Below are 18,242 nucleotides of genomic sequence, written 5' to 3'. Positions count from 1 at the left end.
GGGCCTGCCTAAAATCAATAAACTATCTTAAAATACAAAACAAAAATAAGCCACCCAAAACTTCCTTGCTTTGCTTCCACCTTTTCTCTGTAAAAGCCTCCCCCTGATTTGATTTTTCCTCAAATAAACTCTTAACATATTTATTTAGTATGCCTCAGTTTATCTTTTAACAATTCTGGTATCAGAAGAGAGAACCAAGGAAGGAGACCCGGCCACCCACCCTGCCACTGCTCCCCTCCCGACTCCACGAGCAAGGGGCATGGGCACCTGCCTAGCACATGGAGCTTAAGGCTTTCTTGCTGCCTCTGCAGGTCATAGACAAGTCCCTTTCGGTCCTAGCTCCGCAGCTTTGGTATTCCAAACTGTCAGACTTCATCGAAGCATTTCTTTTTAGGGACTGGGTCCAGAAACCGACTGCGTTAAACTTAAACACCGGCCTGGGTCTGGGGAAGGACTAGGTCCAGTTTAAACTGGGCTGGGTCCAGTGTGAGGCCTCAGCTGAATAAAAAAATGTGTTCAAGCTGAACAAGCAGATTAGCCTTACCAAAGGTAATTGTGAATGCCAGTGGCCACAGTGGAGAATTTGTAATTTAGGTGAACGTAAATTACATAAATTATATTTATGCAGTTCTCTTGAGAAAAAAAGGTCTTAGCCAAACACTCACTATAAAAAAAAAGGGAAAATAATTTTTCCTCCTCTGCAATTTCTGATGACCAGGAGGAGACCTTCTGGGACACCCCACTCACTCCAGAGCCTACAGACGGGATCCTGGGAAAACGCAGAAGCCAGCAAAGGGTGAGAATTCCTACCAGAGTTAGCTCTCCCGAATCTCTGTCTGTGGTGCCCTTTTGAGAGAGGATGGTGAACTTCATGCTGTCCTGTCCTTTCCGAATTCAGGTTGACAGGAGGAAAACATTTGTGAGAATTAGATCTTTGAATTGTGGCTCGTGAATTTCTGTTTGGGTACCTGCTAGGTATGGAGACAAATAATGCTTTTCCCTTTGTCTCATTCTGTCTCCTGAGAACTCGGCTTGGCTTTTCTGCCTGTTGTTGGGACACACAGGTTATTAGTTCTTGCAAGTGCAGGTTGGAGAGCTAAAACTATGGCTGCCAGAAATATGGGTTGCACCCCATATGCGGCTCATCTCCTGCCAGCCATGCCCAGCCGTCGGGGTTTGTCCTTAGTCTTCCTTTGGGTTCTCTTTGGGAGTAACTCAGGGTGTCGGGAGATAACATCTCTTGTCCCCTCCTTGGGAGCGCCTCTTCTGTCCATGGTTAAATCATAAAGGGTTTGTTAGTTTGGGTTTTGTGTCATCTGACAGTGATACCTCTGGCTTAAAAGAAAAAGAAAAATGTTTACTGTTCGCCCAGCTAAAAAGTATTGATAAGATACTTGAAAGGATTTTTAGTGAGCTCTGCGGTCAGAAGTTGGCCAGATTGGAAGCTAATATTCAGAACCTGATAGGAACTTTAAAAAAAAAAAAAGCTTTTCCTCTAAAATGAAACCATGTAACCAAAAGGGAAAGAAAAACATTCCCAAACCACTGTGAAAGGATTTACTAAATCATAAAGGCACACAGCTCTAAATCCAAAGCTTAAGAATCTTTTGATTTCTATTTTAGTTGAAATCCCCCTAATGGGGGCGCTTGGGTGGCTCAGTCAATTAAGTGTCTCCCTTTGGCTTGGTCATGATCCCGGGGTCCTGTGACTGAGTCCCCGCATTGCATCGGGCTCCCCCCGGCTGACCATCTCCTGTGTCCCCTGCGTCTCCCTCTCCCTCTGCGGCTCCTTCTGCTTGTGCGCTCTCTCTCTGTCAAATAAATAAATAATATCTTTTTTAAAAAATCCTTCTAATAATAAATGAAGCAGCAAATTGAAGATCATGTACGTGGATGGGAGGGTCAGTCAGCTTCTTGCGCATTCAGGTTGCAACCCAGTTCTTTGAGAAATTAAAAACAACTGTACTGTCCTGACAAATCTCGTTTTTCAAGACCAGAAATGTGGCTCTACAAACAGTTCAAATCCATTACACCATCCCCAAACCTCTTCTGCTTATCTCAAAAAGTTTGCTATAAAACATCTGGATTTAGGAAATAAAAGTCCTTTTTGATGGAATTTATATCCTCTCCCTGCGCCTTTGAGATGTAAATGTTCTACTTATGTTCTCTAGGTATCCAGAGCCATTTCTTTGAAATGGGGACTTCAGGGAGGTAATTATTATCTGAAGGGACAGAAAAACTGTGGTTAGGGGTGGGGATGCTGCTTGGAAACTAGGAGAAAGTTATTCTAAGTTAGGTTAAATGACAGATATTCACGGAATATCTACATCGTTTCCAAATAAGATAAAATACTAGAATATCAGTTATTGAACACAAGTTTAATTACTTGTGGCTTTTTTAAAAAAAGATTTTATTTATTTACTTGACAGAGATCACAAGTAGGCAGCGAGAGGGGGGAAAGCAGGCTCCCTGCTGAGCAGAGAGCCCGATGCGGGGCTCGATTCCAGGATCCTGGAATCGTGACCCAAGCTGAAGGCAGAGGCTTGAACCCACTGAGCCACCCAGGCACCCCATACTTTTGGCTTTTTATACAGAGGAACTAAGGATGTTTGAGTCTATTGGTAAGTATGTTTTGTGCCACACTGAAAAATTTGCTGTGAGGAGAGATACACTACTAGAAATAATGAAATGTATTTATAAATCTGCAAGTCCCCAGAATACTAGTGTAACAGTCCACTATGGCTTACGTCCCTGTTTTCATAAGAAAGTAAGGATTCTATGCAAGCTGGTGCAGCCACTCTGGAAACAGTATGGCATTTCCTCAAAAAGTTGAAAATGGAGCTCCCCTACAACCCAGGAATCGCACTGCTGGGTATTTACCTGAAAGATACAAATGTAGTGATCTGAAGGGGCAGGTGCACCTGAATGTTCATAGCAACAATGTCCACAATAGCGAAACCATGGAAAGAACCTAGATGTCCATCAACAGATAAATGGGTAAAGAAGATGTGGTGTATAAGATGTGGTGTATATATACAATGGAATACTATGCAGCCATCAAAAGAAATGAAATCTTGCCATTTGCGACGACGTGGATGGAACTAGAGGGTATTATGCTGAGCGAAATAAGTCAGTCAGAGAAAGACAATTACCATATGATCTCCCTGATACGAGGACTCTGTGAGAAACAAGGCAGAAGATCATAGGGGAAGGGAGAGAAAAATGAAACAATGAAACCAGAGAGGGAGACAAACCATAAGAGACTCTCAGTCTCAGGAAACAAACTGAGGGCTGCTGGAGGCGAGGGGATGTGAGGGATAGGGTAGGTGGGTGATGGACATTGGGGAGGCTATGTGCTGTGGTGAGTGCTGTGAATTGTGAACGACTTATGATTCACAGACCTGTACCCATGAAACAATTTGTTATATGTTAAGAAAAATAAAAAAAAATAAGGGTTCTAAGGGTTAAGAATTCTAATTAATATATGTAATTAAAACTATTTAGAAATAGTAAGGGTGAAAGAAAATAATTGTGTATGAAAAGTAAGGAAGGAAAATAGAATGTGTTTTTTAATTTTTATTTATGTTTAAATTTTTTGTAATTACTTGAATAATCTCTATACCCAACATGGGGACTTGAACTCATACCCCCAAGATCAAGGGTTGCATGCTCCACTGAGCCAGCCAACTTCCCCGTATAAATTTTAATATACCTTAGTTTATTGTTTAACACTATGCTGGAGGCAGGGGGTAGGTCCCCAGAACTTTGATTCTGGTGCTGTTCCTCTGTGGGCTCTTCAGGATATGCTTATTTTACAACTCTCCCAGAGCTGGGAGATGTGTTTCCTTGCTACAAATGGCATTCTGTAGTAAGTTCTGCCTATCTGTGTGACCTTTTGTGTATTGACTAATTTTACTTAGTAATCTGGAGTTGAAACCTCATTTCAATTCCTTTTTTAAAATTCTCAATTACCTTAATTCCAGACTCCTCCCGTGGAACATATGTACTTGCAGTTTTAATGAAGCCTTTCTTCTTGCATTTTGGAAACAGTTACGTTTCCTCAAAAATGACGGGGATAATTTGCTTTCTTATCCCATTTCCTTCCTCTGTCCCACCCTCCACATCAAAAAATAAAATATAATAAAAAAGGCAACAGGAAATCACCTTTCATCTCCCCAGCACCAGCTTTCTAGGTTTTGAACCAGAGTGTGTTTTTCTTGTTTTATCCGGAAAACCTGCACATATTTATGCTTCCTCTCTTATAAAAAAAACAAGGGGTTTCTCAGGCTCTTAAAACCAAACTCTGTAATACTTTCTGATGTAAGTGCTGACAGGAGCAGAGCTTCGTGGTTAGGGAAGATGCCTTGCGTTTGGGGTGGCAAAGCTTATGCATTTGCGAGGTGCTGGTGCCAAGGATCCAGCTGACTTTCAGCAGAGGGCAAAAGTCTAAAGAGGGACAGTGAAGGCTTTTCAGACAGTTATTTGTGGTTACTAACGATGTTCCTAATTGTTAGTGTGTTGTACTTACATACTAACAAGCATTTTCGAGGAAACATCTGTGGGACTAATTTTGGGGGGGGTGGTCTGGGGAGCACTTGTTGCTCTTTTAAAGCAGGGCACTCTATAGTCCTGATAGCAGGATGAGCTGAGGGTAGGCTTTATATGGATAGAGAGTTCTGATGCTGAGGGCGGGAGGGAGGTCAGGTTCAAAGTGTGTGGGAACAGGCAGTCACTCATGGAGGCTGGGAGGGATGCAGGTCCTCCAATGAACTGCTCGGAGAACCTGGGGCATACAGGGAGTTTTCAAGTGTGGTGGGAAACACAGACTTGGTTAGAAACTCAGCTTTGCTGATTTTTTAAGCCTGGGGACTCCAGACGGGTTACCCTGAGTCTGTTTTCAGATATGTGAGATGTAGCTAAAACTACTTTGCAAGTTTTTTGGCGAGGACAAACAATATAGAGAGATGGTAGAAGAACAGAACCGGTAGGAGATCTCTGTATATGCACACAAAATCCTACTTTGGTGGCGTCAGATCACATACAATCCCACTTTAGCTGCAGCTCTGTACAGACCCCAAAATCAGCTGTCTCCAACCCTGAACTCTTTGCAGCACTCTTTTCATCAATAAATATGGGGGCACCCTGCCCCACCTTGAAGGTTGTTATGAAGAATAAAGGAGGAACTATGTTCGTTTATTAGTTTCATTCAATGAAGTTGCCTTGTGTGTGTCAGGCACTGTGCTAGACAGAGGGGCTATGTGTGGCCAGAGGGTGGTCTGAGATGTGGCATAAGGGTTGGCCAGGGGCCAGATCTTGCAGTGCGTGGGAGACCATGTAACAGTTTCAGGTTTTGTTCTACAGGCAATGGGAGGTGTAGCACTGTGTCTGCTACAAAGTGAGCACCTGATACATGTTTCTTTCTGAGCATTCCCACCAGCATGTGCGGTTAGAAATTCAAGTTCAGCATATCTAAAATCAAACCCAGCCATCTTTGCTCTGACCCGTCCCTCTGAGTTGACTGTTTCTTTCCAAGGCACCTAGTTCTTCCTATCTCTAGATTAGACAATGCAGTTATCTTCCTTTGTTCTTTTCCTTTCTCCTGATTCTTAAAAATTTATTTGACAGAGATCACAAGTAGGCAGGGAGGCAGGCAGAGAGAGGAGGAAGCAGGATCCCCGCTGAGCCCAATGTGGGGCTCGATCCCAGGCCCCTGAGATCATGACCTGAGCTGAAGGCAGAGGCTTAACCCACTGAGCCACCCAGGCACCCCATCTGTCAGTTTTTTTAAATTGTCTCTCATGTTTGATCCTGAGCTAAGGACTTTATCTTGCTGAGCCTATTTCTTCCTCTGAAATGGGGGCCATAGCTTGTAAGAGGATTAAATGAGCTAATTGCATGTAAATTGTTTAGCATGTGTCTAGCGTGTAGCAAATCTAAAGATCATCTCCTATCACTCAGGGTTATGAACTGGAAATAAATACTAAAAGCAAGTTTTTCTGCTTGAAAAGAAGTGAGTTTGGTCTACCTCATCAGATTCATCTTTAAGCTCAGATTAGAGGCTTATTTATTCTGAACTCCATTCTGTTAACAGGATAAGCCCCAGGATTCTTAAAAAGTAGATATTTAAGTTCCTTCCCTACCTCCCAGCTTTTTCACCTCCTACCTTAGGACCAAACTAAAACATTGAGTATTACATAGATAGTCCTCCTGGTCTATCACTGGTGTTTGCTATTGCCACTCCCTCTGCCTGGGAAGGCCTAGGTCTTTCCATAAATCTCTCTTCTATTAGTTATATATTCTTCTATTTGGCAAGTATTCAGTGCCTACTGTGTCCTGGTACTAAGTACTTGGAATACATTGACTAAGACAATGCCCCTGCCCACAAACCCTATGCAGAGGCAGGCCAGACAGACAAAGACAATGTAACATATGAACAATTTTTAATATATAAAACAAACATGTACTACATGTCAAGTATTGGTGAAGACAACATATGTGCACATCCCTTCTATCAGAGTACGAACTCAAAGGCTGGAACCAGGTCTTAATGCAAAATCTTTGTATCCTCTTATAGTATCTTATATTTGGAGGTACTTGATATTTTGGAATAAATAGTATTCTGGAGATTTTTTTTATACTATCAAATACTAAATTGCTAAAGAGTAACAGGACTGCATTTAAATTCAACAAAATCAGGTCATCTGTGGCTGCCTGTGCTCCATTCTGCTGTTGAGAACTATAAAGGTTAAAGAAAAGATAATGTTGTCTTCTACATTCAGGTGTTAGTTTTTTCTCACCAAACATGCCTATTTTTATAATGGTCTGGTGTTCAAAGTACAAGCTCAGAGTTGGGAGTCTTTTTTTTAAGATTTTATTTACTTATTTGAGAGTGCAAGAGAGAGGGAGAACATGAACGGGGTTGGGGGGGCAGAGGAAAGAGGGAGCAGCAGACTCCCCAGTGAGCAGAAAGCCCGATGTGGGACTCGATCCCAGATCATGGTATGAGCCCAAGGCAGACGCTTCACTGTCTGAGCTGCCCAGGCATCCCTGAGTTACTCTGCAAATCCCTTAGCCTTAGTTACACAAAGGCAAAATGGGGCAGCTAAGAGTACATATAGGGTTATCAGTGAGAATTACATGAGTTCGTGGTATCTAACAGGTACTTAATGATAATAGCTATTATGTTGTTATGGGGTGGGTATAGGCTTAATTGGTTTTCAGTATCCATGGACACTTGTGTGAGACTGTCTGTAGTTCAGGAAGCTTCTCAGAGAGAAGAGATTGACTTGGAGCAGAGATTTAAAAAAAATTATAATTTGGCAATGCAAAAAAATGAACATTTGCTAAGAATTTAAACAATCCAGAAAAGAGCCAAGCTTTCCTCTGACCAGATTTATTGAATGTAAGAAAATTCTATGTACAGAGTGGGACCTGCTGCTTCAAAACATGATCCTTTCTTACTAATATTTGGATAAGTCAGTCCATTGAGTGTCCAAAAGAAGCTTACTCTAAAATTAAGAGAAAAGCGCCCAATGCACACGAAATAAATGGCCTGACTATTGGGACTGGTGTAGTTGTCTAAGATAATTTACACAGGCGGGATCGAGCCCCGACGACAGGCTGCTGGAGAACCACCATGAGCCGTCAGGAGGCCATCTTGTGCACCGCCACCGTGATGCCGTCGTGTTTCTGGATCATGATGTTCCTGAAAGGCAAAGATATTCCATAAAATGTTACAAGTGGGAGTCTGCTGAAGATTAAAGACACCGTTTGGTTTAGGATACAACTAAAAAAATATTATTTATCATTTCTTTAAGGTACGAAAGCAATATATGAATATACGAAAACATTTGGGAAATACAGAAAAGTATAAAATACACAAATGAATCTATAATCCTACAGCTCAGAGACAGGCACTACTGTGTTTTGTTAGCTGCGTGTACACCATCGTGCATTTGTCTGCTCTTTTTACAAAACTGATCACACTGTGCAGTTCTGTACTCTGCTCTCATCGCTTACTATTACTCCGAGGATGCTCACCTGGAACAGCTTTAGTATTTCTATTACTACGCAAGTGGCTTCTGTTCCTTGATTGGTCTTTGCCTACGCTATTTATTACTTTCTTTTTCTTGACAGTCAGGACAATTCTTACTCTTCATTTAAATGTCACTGTGGTCTGAAAGCACGTTAAGGTTCGGAGATCAGTCTATTTTGTGGTCCAGAGTGAAGAGCCTCCCTCCAAGTTCTTTGAATGCAAATCGCTAATAACACAGGGCAGGCCCCACTCAACCTTCCCAGTGACTTTTCTGATTAAAAAGGAAAGAATCTGTCAACATGTACTCACCCACTATCTGATTCTAGACACACCACAGGGATATCAGTGGGGTCTGAGGTCAGCTTAGCTGCTTGCTGGGCTAGAACGGATATCACCCCGGCATGCTCATCTGACAGGGTCCCACGGCCTGGAAGACAGAGAGGGAATCATGTCCATGAGTACACAGCTATAGTAGAATCTCTCACTGATTTATTCACAAAAGGAAGGCTCAGTTCTTGGTCTTTTAGGTTAGGTACCGACATGAAATGATTTTGTCCTGATATTCAGCTGGTTACAGCAACAAGAAAGCCAGACAACAGTTCTTAAATCAATAAAGCGCCAGGAGACTCTCAATTTCCAATCACTCTCATCACCATCTCTGAACACCTTCTCGCACCTATAAGGAAGCTATAATTCAAGTCGTTCTGAAAGCCATAAATGCCTTTTACAGGAAGCTTCGTGAAACCAACAAGACACTCAAAGGTGAAGTTGACAAAAAGCAGTAAGGGCAAGAGACTTGTTGAAACGAATACTTTCCTCATGGGGAATCTAATTTTCGTTTAGCGAGCTCAACCTCAAAGGATACAAAAGTCTTTACTCAGCAGTTCAGTTTCAAGGTCACCTTGGTGGACACACACGTGAATGTTCTGTGCGCAGTTATTTCGACTTGAATAAGCTGGCTGTTTTCAGATACAAACTTAACTGGCTTTTTGTTAAAATTTGTTTTCTCCTGTAGATAATCTTGGGTGCCCGATACAAAAGGTAATTATTAAGTTTACACTTCCACATACAAAGGCAGCACAAGCTTGCCTGCCTGGAACTACAGCGGAAAACAGACACACCAGTGTGGCAGAGCCGGCGGATTTCCTACGGTTACAGAAAACGCTAACTGGACAGATGGTGCAGTCTTTTGGGTCCTGAAGGTTTCTTGGAGGAACTAATTTCATTTTAGATTTCCACACCTGAACTGCAGGCTTTCCATCAACCAGCACCTCAAGTAAACCAGATTTGTATAAAATCTGAGTGACACAGATTACCTCTAGTTACCCTTTTTTCTCCCAACCAGATTTGTATAAAATCTGAGTGACACAGATTACCTCTAGTTACCCTCCCAGCAGAAATTCAGAGCTTTAAAAATTCCTGCAGTAAAGAGGAGTAAGGAGGGAGGAGTCCTTGGCTTACGAGTTGGGACATGAATTAGCTGAACACTTTAGTTACTTACCTTTCAGGATTTATCTCCTCATCTGTAACTCTTACCATTTATTGAGCATGATGTCTGGGTTCTCTGTTGAATGTTTCACACACATTATATAATCTTACAACACTGAAACTAAGAGGTTTTGGAGCCAGACTGAAATCCTAGCTCAACCCTAGCTCTGTGACCTGGGGCGAGTTACTCAACCTCAATTTCTTCCTCTGCCTCACAGGGCTGCTACAAGGATTAAATGACTTAGTTTGGGGAAAGCACTTAGAATGGTGCCTGGCACATAGCAGGTGCTCAGTAAATGCAATTCTTTAATTACTGCCATTATTAAACCACAAGCCAGTACAGAGATTCTGGGTTGGCATAGCCTTGGCAGCTCATGTCCTTTCCACCGATGTCAGCCAACTGCCCTAGACCTTTGCTGCCCAATGCCCCCTCACTGGCCAAGGCCTGCCAGCTCAGCACCATCCTGTGCCCCACAGAGGCCCAGATGAGAGCTGCGCCTGTGCAGGCGGCCTCAGTGCTCATGTAGGGTCCGGGCAGTTCTATAGACCCGCTGCCAGTATCCTGATGTGCCTCCTCTGACGTGAGAGGGAATCAAAGACCATGTTCTTTATAAAAACAAACAAACCAAAGTCTTTAAACTCAATGAAAAAAATCGACCCAGAAAAGCTCTAGGTAAATTCCCATTTGATGAAAAGAACAAATGGTTTAGACTGTGTGGACCAAGTGGAGATTATCGTGGCCATGGAGGGGGACTTTGGGTTCACATTCTTGATACAGATGTGGAGAAGTTATTGTGCCCACAAGAAATTGTATATTACACTGCAGATAAGAAGGATGTACTTGAATAAAATGTCAGACCCCTTTCTCCACTTAGAGAAGACAAGGAAGATACTGGTGAGTGTCTGGAAGTAACATTATCACTGACTTTGACAGAGTAATTCTGTTTAGACTTGTACTTAAACTAAGAGTTTTTACCTTTGAAAAGAAGTCTATACAACCAACCAATTAGCCAACCAACAAAAACAACCCAGCAGAGAAACTGAGGCTCAGAATTTTTGGTCCAAGGTCACACTATTAGCAATAGAAGAGCAGGGGGCTGACCCCATGCATTCAACTCTGAAGCTCTCATTTTTACCGCCTACTCTCTTACTCAGATGTATTCAGACTACAAAACAGCACTGTCCATCTTCCTGGGTTATTGTGAAAATCAGAGATAAAACACACAAAACTCTAGCAGTCAGCACCCATTCTCAACCAATGGTACCTGATGTCATTATCTGAGGTCCTTGCTAGATCCAATTTAAAATAATTCAAATACTATTTTAGTAGAAACAATTTCTAGTGCAAGAACTGCAAGGAACACTTCTACCTTCATAAATACCAACTGAAAAGTTTCAATTTTCTAATCCCGTTTGGAGATAAACTCTACTCTCACCAAAGAACCCAGAAAGCGGCAGGATAACAGGAAGTACAAAAAGTACAGCACACTAGGCTCCTAGTCGATATCAAATGCTATGCAATCCACCAGAGTAGATGGTGACATACTTACAGCCCAGATTAAGTCCTTGTGAATCTGTGCACAGGACTCCAACAATGGATGGATTCTTCATTCTAATTCCAGGAGCACCAGAGGAATGAAGCAGATGATGTCAGGAAATGAATTTAAATAATTATCACACACACCTACAGGTTTTTCTATGTACCAGGCACTCTTGCGCTTTAAACCACTGCTTTTTTATCACGCCGAGAAAAATTAAGCCACAATGAACTAATTTAAATTTAATAGTTAAATCAATGTACGTGTGATGGGAGAAAAGATTATGTCAGGTACTGCTGAGCTTCTGAGGGCTGCAAACATGACAATTTATCAGTATTTTGTCGCCGTTGTTCAAAATGACGAAAAAACACTGGTTGCCTCCAGGAGGGGAAGTGGGAGAAACTGAGGGGCGCTGGTGGGAGGGAGCTGTTTCGCGGTGCGCCTTCTTGTACTTTCAATTTTACACCTTACGTGGATATTACTTGTTCGAAAATTTGACAGGTCTTTCGTTTCCTCAAGCACCAAGTAACTGGTTACACACGCGAGGAGAGACTTGTGTTTATGTTCACGTTGCAGGGTTCGCTTTGCACACCTGGTACAACCTTCCCCCAAATGAACCCATTTCCTAAAACTACTGAGGAATGACCCTGCCATACAGACAACTGCAACACGACTGGCAGTTTTGGCCTTGGGCTGCGGAGACTAGCTCCGGGAGGGAGGGTGCGGAGCCCCGGCGGGATTACGGGATTTTAATTCCGGGTCACCCCCTCCACCCCGCGGCCGCGGGACAGGGCTCGCCGCGTCACCCTCTCCCCTACCCCCAGGCCCGCGGCGTAGTCGCGCGGCGTCCCGGACACGCCCGGCCGGCAATCTCAGCGCGCGCCTCGTGTCCCGCTCAAGTCCCCCACGCCGCGCTACTCACGTATCCTCCAAGTGCTGCTCCAAGGTGGCCTCCATCCCGCCCGCCCGGCCGGGGATCCCGCAGCTCGAACCTCCTGCTCCGCCCCAGGCCCGGGGCGCGTCTCGCTCACGTGACCCGGGCTGGGGCGCAGCGGGGGACGGCGCCTCCGAAGGGACAAACTTCGCCGAGCGAATTCCGCGCTGTGTTTGGAAAAGTTGGTTCCGCCTCCGCCGCCCAGATCCGCAACCGGGTAGCGCGAGTAATTCTCGCACGGGAAGAGGTGTGCGGCCGGACTGTAGGGCCTCGGTTCCGGCCTGGCACTGTGTCTCGGCGATGTCGACCTTTGCATTCCCGTTCAACCGACTCCGAAACCTTCAGGCCAGATCTTGTTTGCGTTTTGCGATAACCGGGCGGGTCAGACAGGGTGAGATCCTGGCGGTGCGGCGGGGGCAGAGAGAGACGCAAGACCCTGGTGCGGGGCTGCACAGGCGTGTAGGGGAGGTGACGTGCGCGCGGGGGCTAGAAGACCACCTGCAACTCGGTGAAAACCCCAAGCTAGGTATTGGGAAGACATTGGTTCTTCCTTTGGCGAGGGCGCAGGAAAAGTCCGGGAAAGAAGTTGTCACTTGTAAAGAAGACTGGGTAGGACTACTTAAAAATAACTTAAAGAGCATTTGTGAAATAAGGAAAGCCACCCATAGTCTGTCCAGAGAGGACTTAAAATCCCGTGGAGAGGGGCGCCTGGGTGGCTCAGTGGGTTGTCAGACTTATTCTTGGGTCTTAATCTTGGGGTCCTGGGATGGAGCCTGATCCTCGTGCTGTGCTCCCCGCTCACTGGGGAGTCGGCTTGTCTCTGTTTCTGTCCCTCTCCCTCTGCCCGAACCTTGCTCATGCTTTCTCTCAAATAAATTAATAAAATCTTAAAAAAAAAAAATCCCTTGGAGAATTTTCAGTGTTTTTATTCATTTTTTTTCTTTTTTAGGCAAAATTGACACATAATGGACATGCAGGTCTGTAGCTGGCCTTTTCCACAAAATTTAGCATAAATGCCTTTTCAGGTCATTAAATATTCATTTGCATCCATTGTCGTAGTTACAAAATATTCCATAATATAGTTGTACCATAAATGATTTAACTAATCCCTTATTAATACCTGGTTGTCGGTTTTAGGGGGTCAGGTATTACAAATGCGGGGTAAGTATCTTTGTAGGTAAATATTTGTCCATGATAATTATTTTTTTAAATAATAATTTATGATAAGTTCTTAGAATGGAATTACCGGGTCCAAAGTTAATAATTTATGATAAGTTATTAGAATGGAATTACTGGGTGTCTGGCTGTGATAGTGAAACTTGCACCTTCCTTAAAATTGTAGTCTTGAATGTTGTAATTCAGGAGTTTCGGACTTCTGCCTAGAAAAATTATTCATGTTAACATAGTATGGGCCATTTAAATCTTAGAGGAATCAGCTTAAAACTACCTTTAAAAGATAGCATTAATAACTAAATAAAATCTAAAAAAAAAAAAAAAAAAAGATAACATTAAAAAAGGCTAAGAAGCCAGTTGGCTTCCCTCCGAAGTTCTGCAGGCGGAGACTTGGCTCTGCGCGAGCGCCCCCTATGGTCCCATGCATTTGTAACCTCCCGGGCAGTGCCGTCCCATAGAGCTCTAACTTGAGCCACATTTGTGATTGTGAATGGCCTGGCCACACTAAAAGTAAAACAGGTGAAATTAATTTTAATAGTATATTTTATCCAAATACTATGTCCAAAATGTTGTCATTTCAACATGTAATCAAGTTGAAAATACTAATGAGATATATTACATTTTCTCCCCCTGTACAACGTCTTCAAATTCCAGTGTATATTTTTCACAGCACATTTCAGTTCACACTGGCCACGTTTCAAGTGTTCAATAGCCACGTGTGGCTACAGGTTACCATATAGGCTAATGCAGCTCCCAGGTATCTCTGATTATCTCAAAGCCAGATTGATGATTACAGTGTTCTCAGAAAAGCTGGTGATTGCTTCTCAGGCTATAGGAAAGGCCTCTCAAGGGCAAATGAGCAAGCAGGAAGAGGGTGACCGATGGCCCACAGGTCCTTGCCACACCCGGGGTGGGAGGGTGGATTATACCACACTACCCTCGTTCTCTGCCCTGTTGCTGTTGGCCCCTGCAAGGTGGGCAGAAGGAGCGGGTAGCTCTTATAGGCTGGAGAGGTGCAGGGGGTTGGTGAGAGGGTTGGAGGTGTGCCTGACCCCACGCTGTTTTCTACTTTCACCAGTTGGTGGGGATATTTAACAATTCTTTTTCTCAGTTTTGAATGCTGTTATCCATTCCTGGGGTGACAGACGAAGTCCCATATTCAAGTACATGCCTCGTTGCATTGTAATTCTTTATATGTTTGCTTTTCAAAGATAGGAAAAGTATGTCCTCCATTACTGGACGCTGAGCATTGTGGAGCACAGTAAGGATTCAATATTTATCGAAGAATCTTGATGGGTCTTTTGGGAAAGGAACTCTGTGTCCTGTTAAGAACCTTTAAGTCATGGGGCACTTGAATGACTCAGTTGGAGGAGTGTGTGACTTTTGATCTTGGGGTTGTGAGTTTGAGACCCTCGTTGCGTGTAGAGATTACTAAAAAAGAGAGAGAGAGAGAGAGAAAGAAAAGAAAAACCTTTAAGTCCTAAACTTCTGCCATATTTATCCTCTTCTTTCTCCTCTCCTCCATAAAAAAGCTCTTGGAAAATGGAAGTCCCAGGAGGGTCCAGCAGAGAATGGCCATGCCAGCATGTCCTGAGTGGGAAGTTGGAGGTGAGAAGCACAGTTGGGGGAACCAGACCTTCTAGGTCCTCTCATTGCTGTTGGCCCCAAAGACCCTAGCCCCTCTTCCTTGACCTCTCAGGAGCAGAGTCTTCCTGGTGGGGGCATTGAAGAAGCACAGCTCGGGTACACAGTCTGGTTATCCCTTGTGTGCACACGGTCTGGTACCCAGGGCCAGCCCTGTTGGTCACCCCGTGAAGTGTTGAATGTCCCAGGCCAGCCATAGAATGAGCCTGAAACCTGGGTGGGGAATGGCTCCGAGCCTGCCACTAGGGGGCACCACCACCATGGAAAACCCCGCTCAGGCTGGAGGAAAGGGACCCACAGATCTACTGAGTGGGCACACTTGGTTAGGATGGCATTAGGAGTGACACAGAGATAGAATTGAATCCTGGCTTGACCACCGCCTACCTGTGTGACCTCTGAGCTTCAGGGGCTCCTCTGTGGTCTGACAGTACCCTTACCTGCCCCATAAGGTTATGGGGATGATTATATGAGATGCTTTACGTCAGAGGGGCTGGTGCATTGTGGGAGTCAGTAAGTCAGCTCTGCTAAGTCTGAGAAAGAAGCCCTGTTTGTTTCCTCACACCGTTTCCAGTCTAGGTGAGGACACCCATGAGAAAATCGGAAACAGTTCAATGAAGGTCGGAGCCAAACGCTGAGGCATACCTCCAGCGGCCTAGTTCCTGGGGGAGGGAGGTCGCAGGGCTGGATTTACACAGCTGCTCTACAGAGCCCTGTTAAATGCCCTAATCGAATATGGCTTATCACACTTTTGTACGGTATAAAAATTATAAAACACAGTGAGAGGAAAAATCACCTGAAATTCTAGTGCTAATCCTAATGACACGAGTGTGAATGAACTAAATAGAATGCAACAGGCTTTGGGTAAGGTGGAGCTGGGGAAAAGCATGTCCCCTTGGGTTACCAGAGTGTTGCCGTCAAAGTGTCTCACTCCATGGGAGCCATTAGGTAAGACGCTGGGTCCCTGCCTTCTGACAGTGGACGCCACCGGAGAGCAGAGAGCGGAGTCCCAGATCCAAAGCCTAACTGACTGCCACTACGAAGAGCAGTAATACCATTTAAAGTTCATGTACATGAGTGACAACTGTGTTCTGGGCAATTCGCAGGCCTTATTAGTCCTCATAGCCTTTTTTGGTTTTTGGTTTTGGTTTAGTTTTTTTTTTTTGGCAGAATATTTATGTTCTGTATTTTTAAAAGTTTGTTTTTTTTTTAATTCCAGTATAGTTCACATACAGTGTAATATCAGTTTCAGGGGTACAATACAGTGATTCCACACTTCTGTACGGCACCCGTGCTTATCTCAGATGTGCCCTCCTCAGTCCCCATCACCTGTTTCACCCACCCACCTCCCCTTTGGGAACCATCAGTTTGTTCTCTAAGTTAAGTCTGTTTCTTGGTTTCTCTCCCTCTCTCATTTTTTTCCCCTTTGATTGTTATGTTTCTTAAATTCCACATATGAAAGAAATCATATGGTACTTGTCTTTCTCTGACTTATCTTGTTTAGCATAATACTCTTTGGATCCATCCACACCCTTGCAAATGGCAAGATTTCTTTTTTTTTTTCTTTTTTTTTCTTTAAAGATTTTATTTATTTATTTGACAGACAGAGAATCACAAGTAGGCAGAGAGGCAGGCAGAGAGAGAGGAGGAAGCAGGTCCCTGTGAGCAGAGAGCCCGACGCGGGGCTCGATCCCAGGACCCTGGGATCATGACCTGAGCCGAAGGCAGAGGCTTTAATGCACTGAGCCACCCAGGCACCCCGGCAAGATTTCTTTCTTTTCTTGGCTGAGCGATATTCCATCGTACAGTCCATGAAGTAGCTCCCATCACTGTCTCCATTTTACAGTTAAAAACCCCCTGAGGCTCAGAAGGTCAGTGCTTGGTCAGGATCACCCTAGTTGTAGGTAGTAGAACCTTACCGTGGACTTCCCTATAATGTGGCCTTGACTTCTCTCACTTCCTCAGCAGCACAATCCTGGAGAGGTGAGAGGGCTTTGGAGGCCCATCCAGATCTCCTGCTCTCTGGAGAAGAAATCTGAGGCTCAGAGAGGGCAAGTGGCTAATTTAGAACTTGAACCTTCCACCAGGGCTCTAACTATATTGTGGTGCTGGAGGCTGTTTTAGACCTTTTCTTGAACCATCTTCAGAGACATTCATTGTTACAGGTTGAATTGTGTCTCCCTAAAATTCATGTATTAAAATCCTCACTCTGAATGTGACTTTATTGGAAATAATCCTTCGAATCAGGTCATTACAGGGGGCCCTAATCCCATATGACAGGTGTCCTTAGAAAGAGGGGATTTGGATACAAAGACATTCCCAGAGGAGGCAATACAGGGAGAAGACCACCATCTGCAAGCCAAAGAGAGCGGCCCGGAACTGATCCCTTTTTCACAGCCATCAAAAGGAACCAACCCCACTGACGCTTTGACTTTGGACAGCTGGCCACTGGAACTGTGAGACAATAACTTTCTGTTGTTTAAGCCAGTCCATTTGTGGTACTTTGGGACAACAGCCCTGGGAAACCACTGTACCCGTTTGTATGTCAAAGTCAATGTCTGCGATATCAGATATTTGGCAGGAAAAACTGGTTGAGAAGATCACCTCACCAGAGGCAAAAGGATAGAGCAGATAATCTTTCCAGCTTGCTCCCAACCTTAGTACTTGACTATTTTCCTTATATTGGACACTGGCCGACAGTGGTGGCATGACCCATTTGTCTGTGACCTTCTTGAGTCTGTTTTATATCCCTGAGCTTGGCCTATCGAAGAGCTCAATAAGTGTGTGTAGAGAGAATGAGCACGAGAACAGGCTCCTGGCCTTTTTGACCCAAGCCTCTCCAAACAACAAGTTGGGTGGGGTGGAGCGGGGAGGGGAGGGTATGGACTGTCAGTGGACAGAAGTTGAAACTGGGCACTGTCTCCCAAAGTGTCCATCCGGGTCCCAATCCTGGAAGACACAAGCAAAATATATTTTAGATGACTCAGGGTGGCCTAGAGAAGTTCCAGCTTAGGATGCTATCCCCCCAATGCTTTATTAATTTTGCTGTTGAGGATAAATGAGATGCAGACTTCCATATCCAAGCCTTCATTAGATGCCCAGTTAATGCAGCCATGACAAATGGGAATGAAGCCTTTATGAATAAAAAAAAGATCAACGCAGTATAAAAAAAATCATCCTTCAGAGAAAAGAAAATGTAGAGGAACTGATGAAATATCGTATCCTTAATCCGACCATCTGTACCACACATCAAATCAGGCTTAATGTCAAGATTTATCGGCCTTGGAATTGTGTAAATGAAATAAGAACTTGAAAATGAAAGGAAAAGAAATTACCTGTATTAAAATGTATTTGCAGTGCAGAACTGTGCTCTGAGGCTTTTAGTCCAATGCCGGCATCTAGCTTCTTCTGCTACATATCACTGTCTACCTGA

General features: G+C 44.0%; 1 protein-coding gene across 1 annotated transcript; it reads right to left on the bottom strand.

Moving 5' to 3' along the window:
• Positions 1-7,427: 7,427 nt before the first annotated feature.
• On the bottom strand, positions 7,428-12,114 carry LAMTOR5 (late endosomal/lysosomal adaptor, MAPK and MTOR activator 5). Its single transcript, XM_032881495.1, has 4 exons — positions 11,984-12,114; positions 11,074-11,135; positions 8,345-8,462; positions 7,428-7,705 (listed from the first exon to the last, which is right to left on the bottom strand). The coding sequence occupies exons 1-4, from the start codon at positions 12,016-12,018 to the stop codon at positions 7,645-7,647; spliced, it is 276 nt and encodes a 91-aa protein (XP_032737386.1). The 5' UTR covers positions 12,019-12,114; the 3' UTR covers positions 7,428-7,644.
• Between the last annotated feature and the right edge of the window lie 6,128 nt (positions 12,115-18,242).

This window comes from Lontra canadensis, unplaced genomic scaffold (assembly GCF_010015895.1).
Source record: "Lontra canadensis isolate GAN:19392208 unplaced genomic scaffold, GSC_riverotter_1.0 scaffold75, whole genome shotgun sequence".
Classification (NCBI taxonomy): Eukaryota; Metazoa; Chordata; class Mammalia; order Carnivora; family Mustelidae; genus Lontra; species Lontra canadensis.
This window is presented reverse-complemented; position numbering and strand designations above follow the sequence as displayed.

Coding starts and splice junctions, on each gene's coding strand:
- LAMTOR5 (XM_032881495.1), bottom strand. CDS start 12,018: ATGGAGGCCACCTTGGAGCAGCACTTGGAGGATAC. Junction 8,463..11,073: donor ACAAGGACTTAATCTGGGCT/GTAAGTATGTCA, acceptor TCTGTCTTCCAG/GCCGTGGGACCCTGTCAGAT. Junction 7,706..8,344: donor TGTCTAGAATCAGATAGTGG/GTGAGTACATGT, acceptor TTTGCCTTTCAG/GAACATCATGATCCAGAAAC.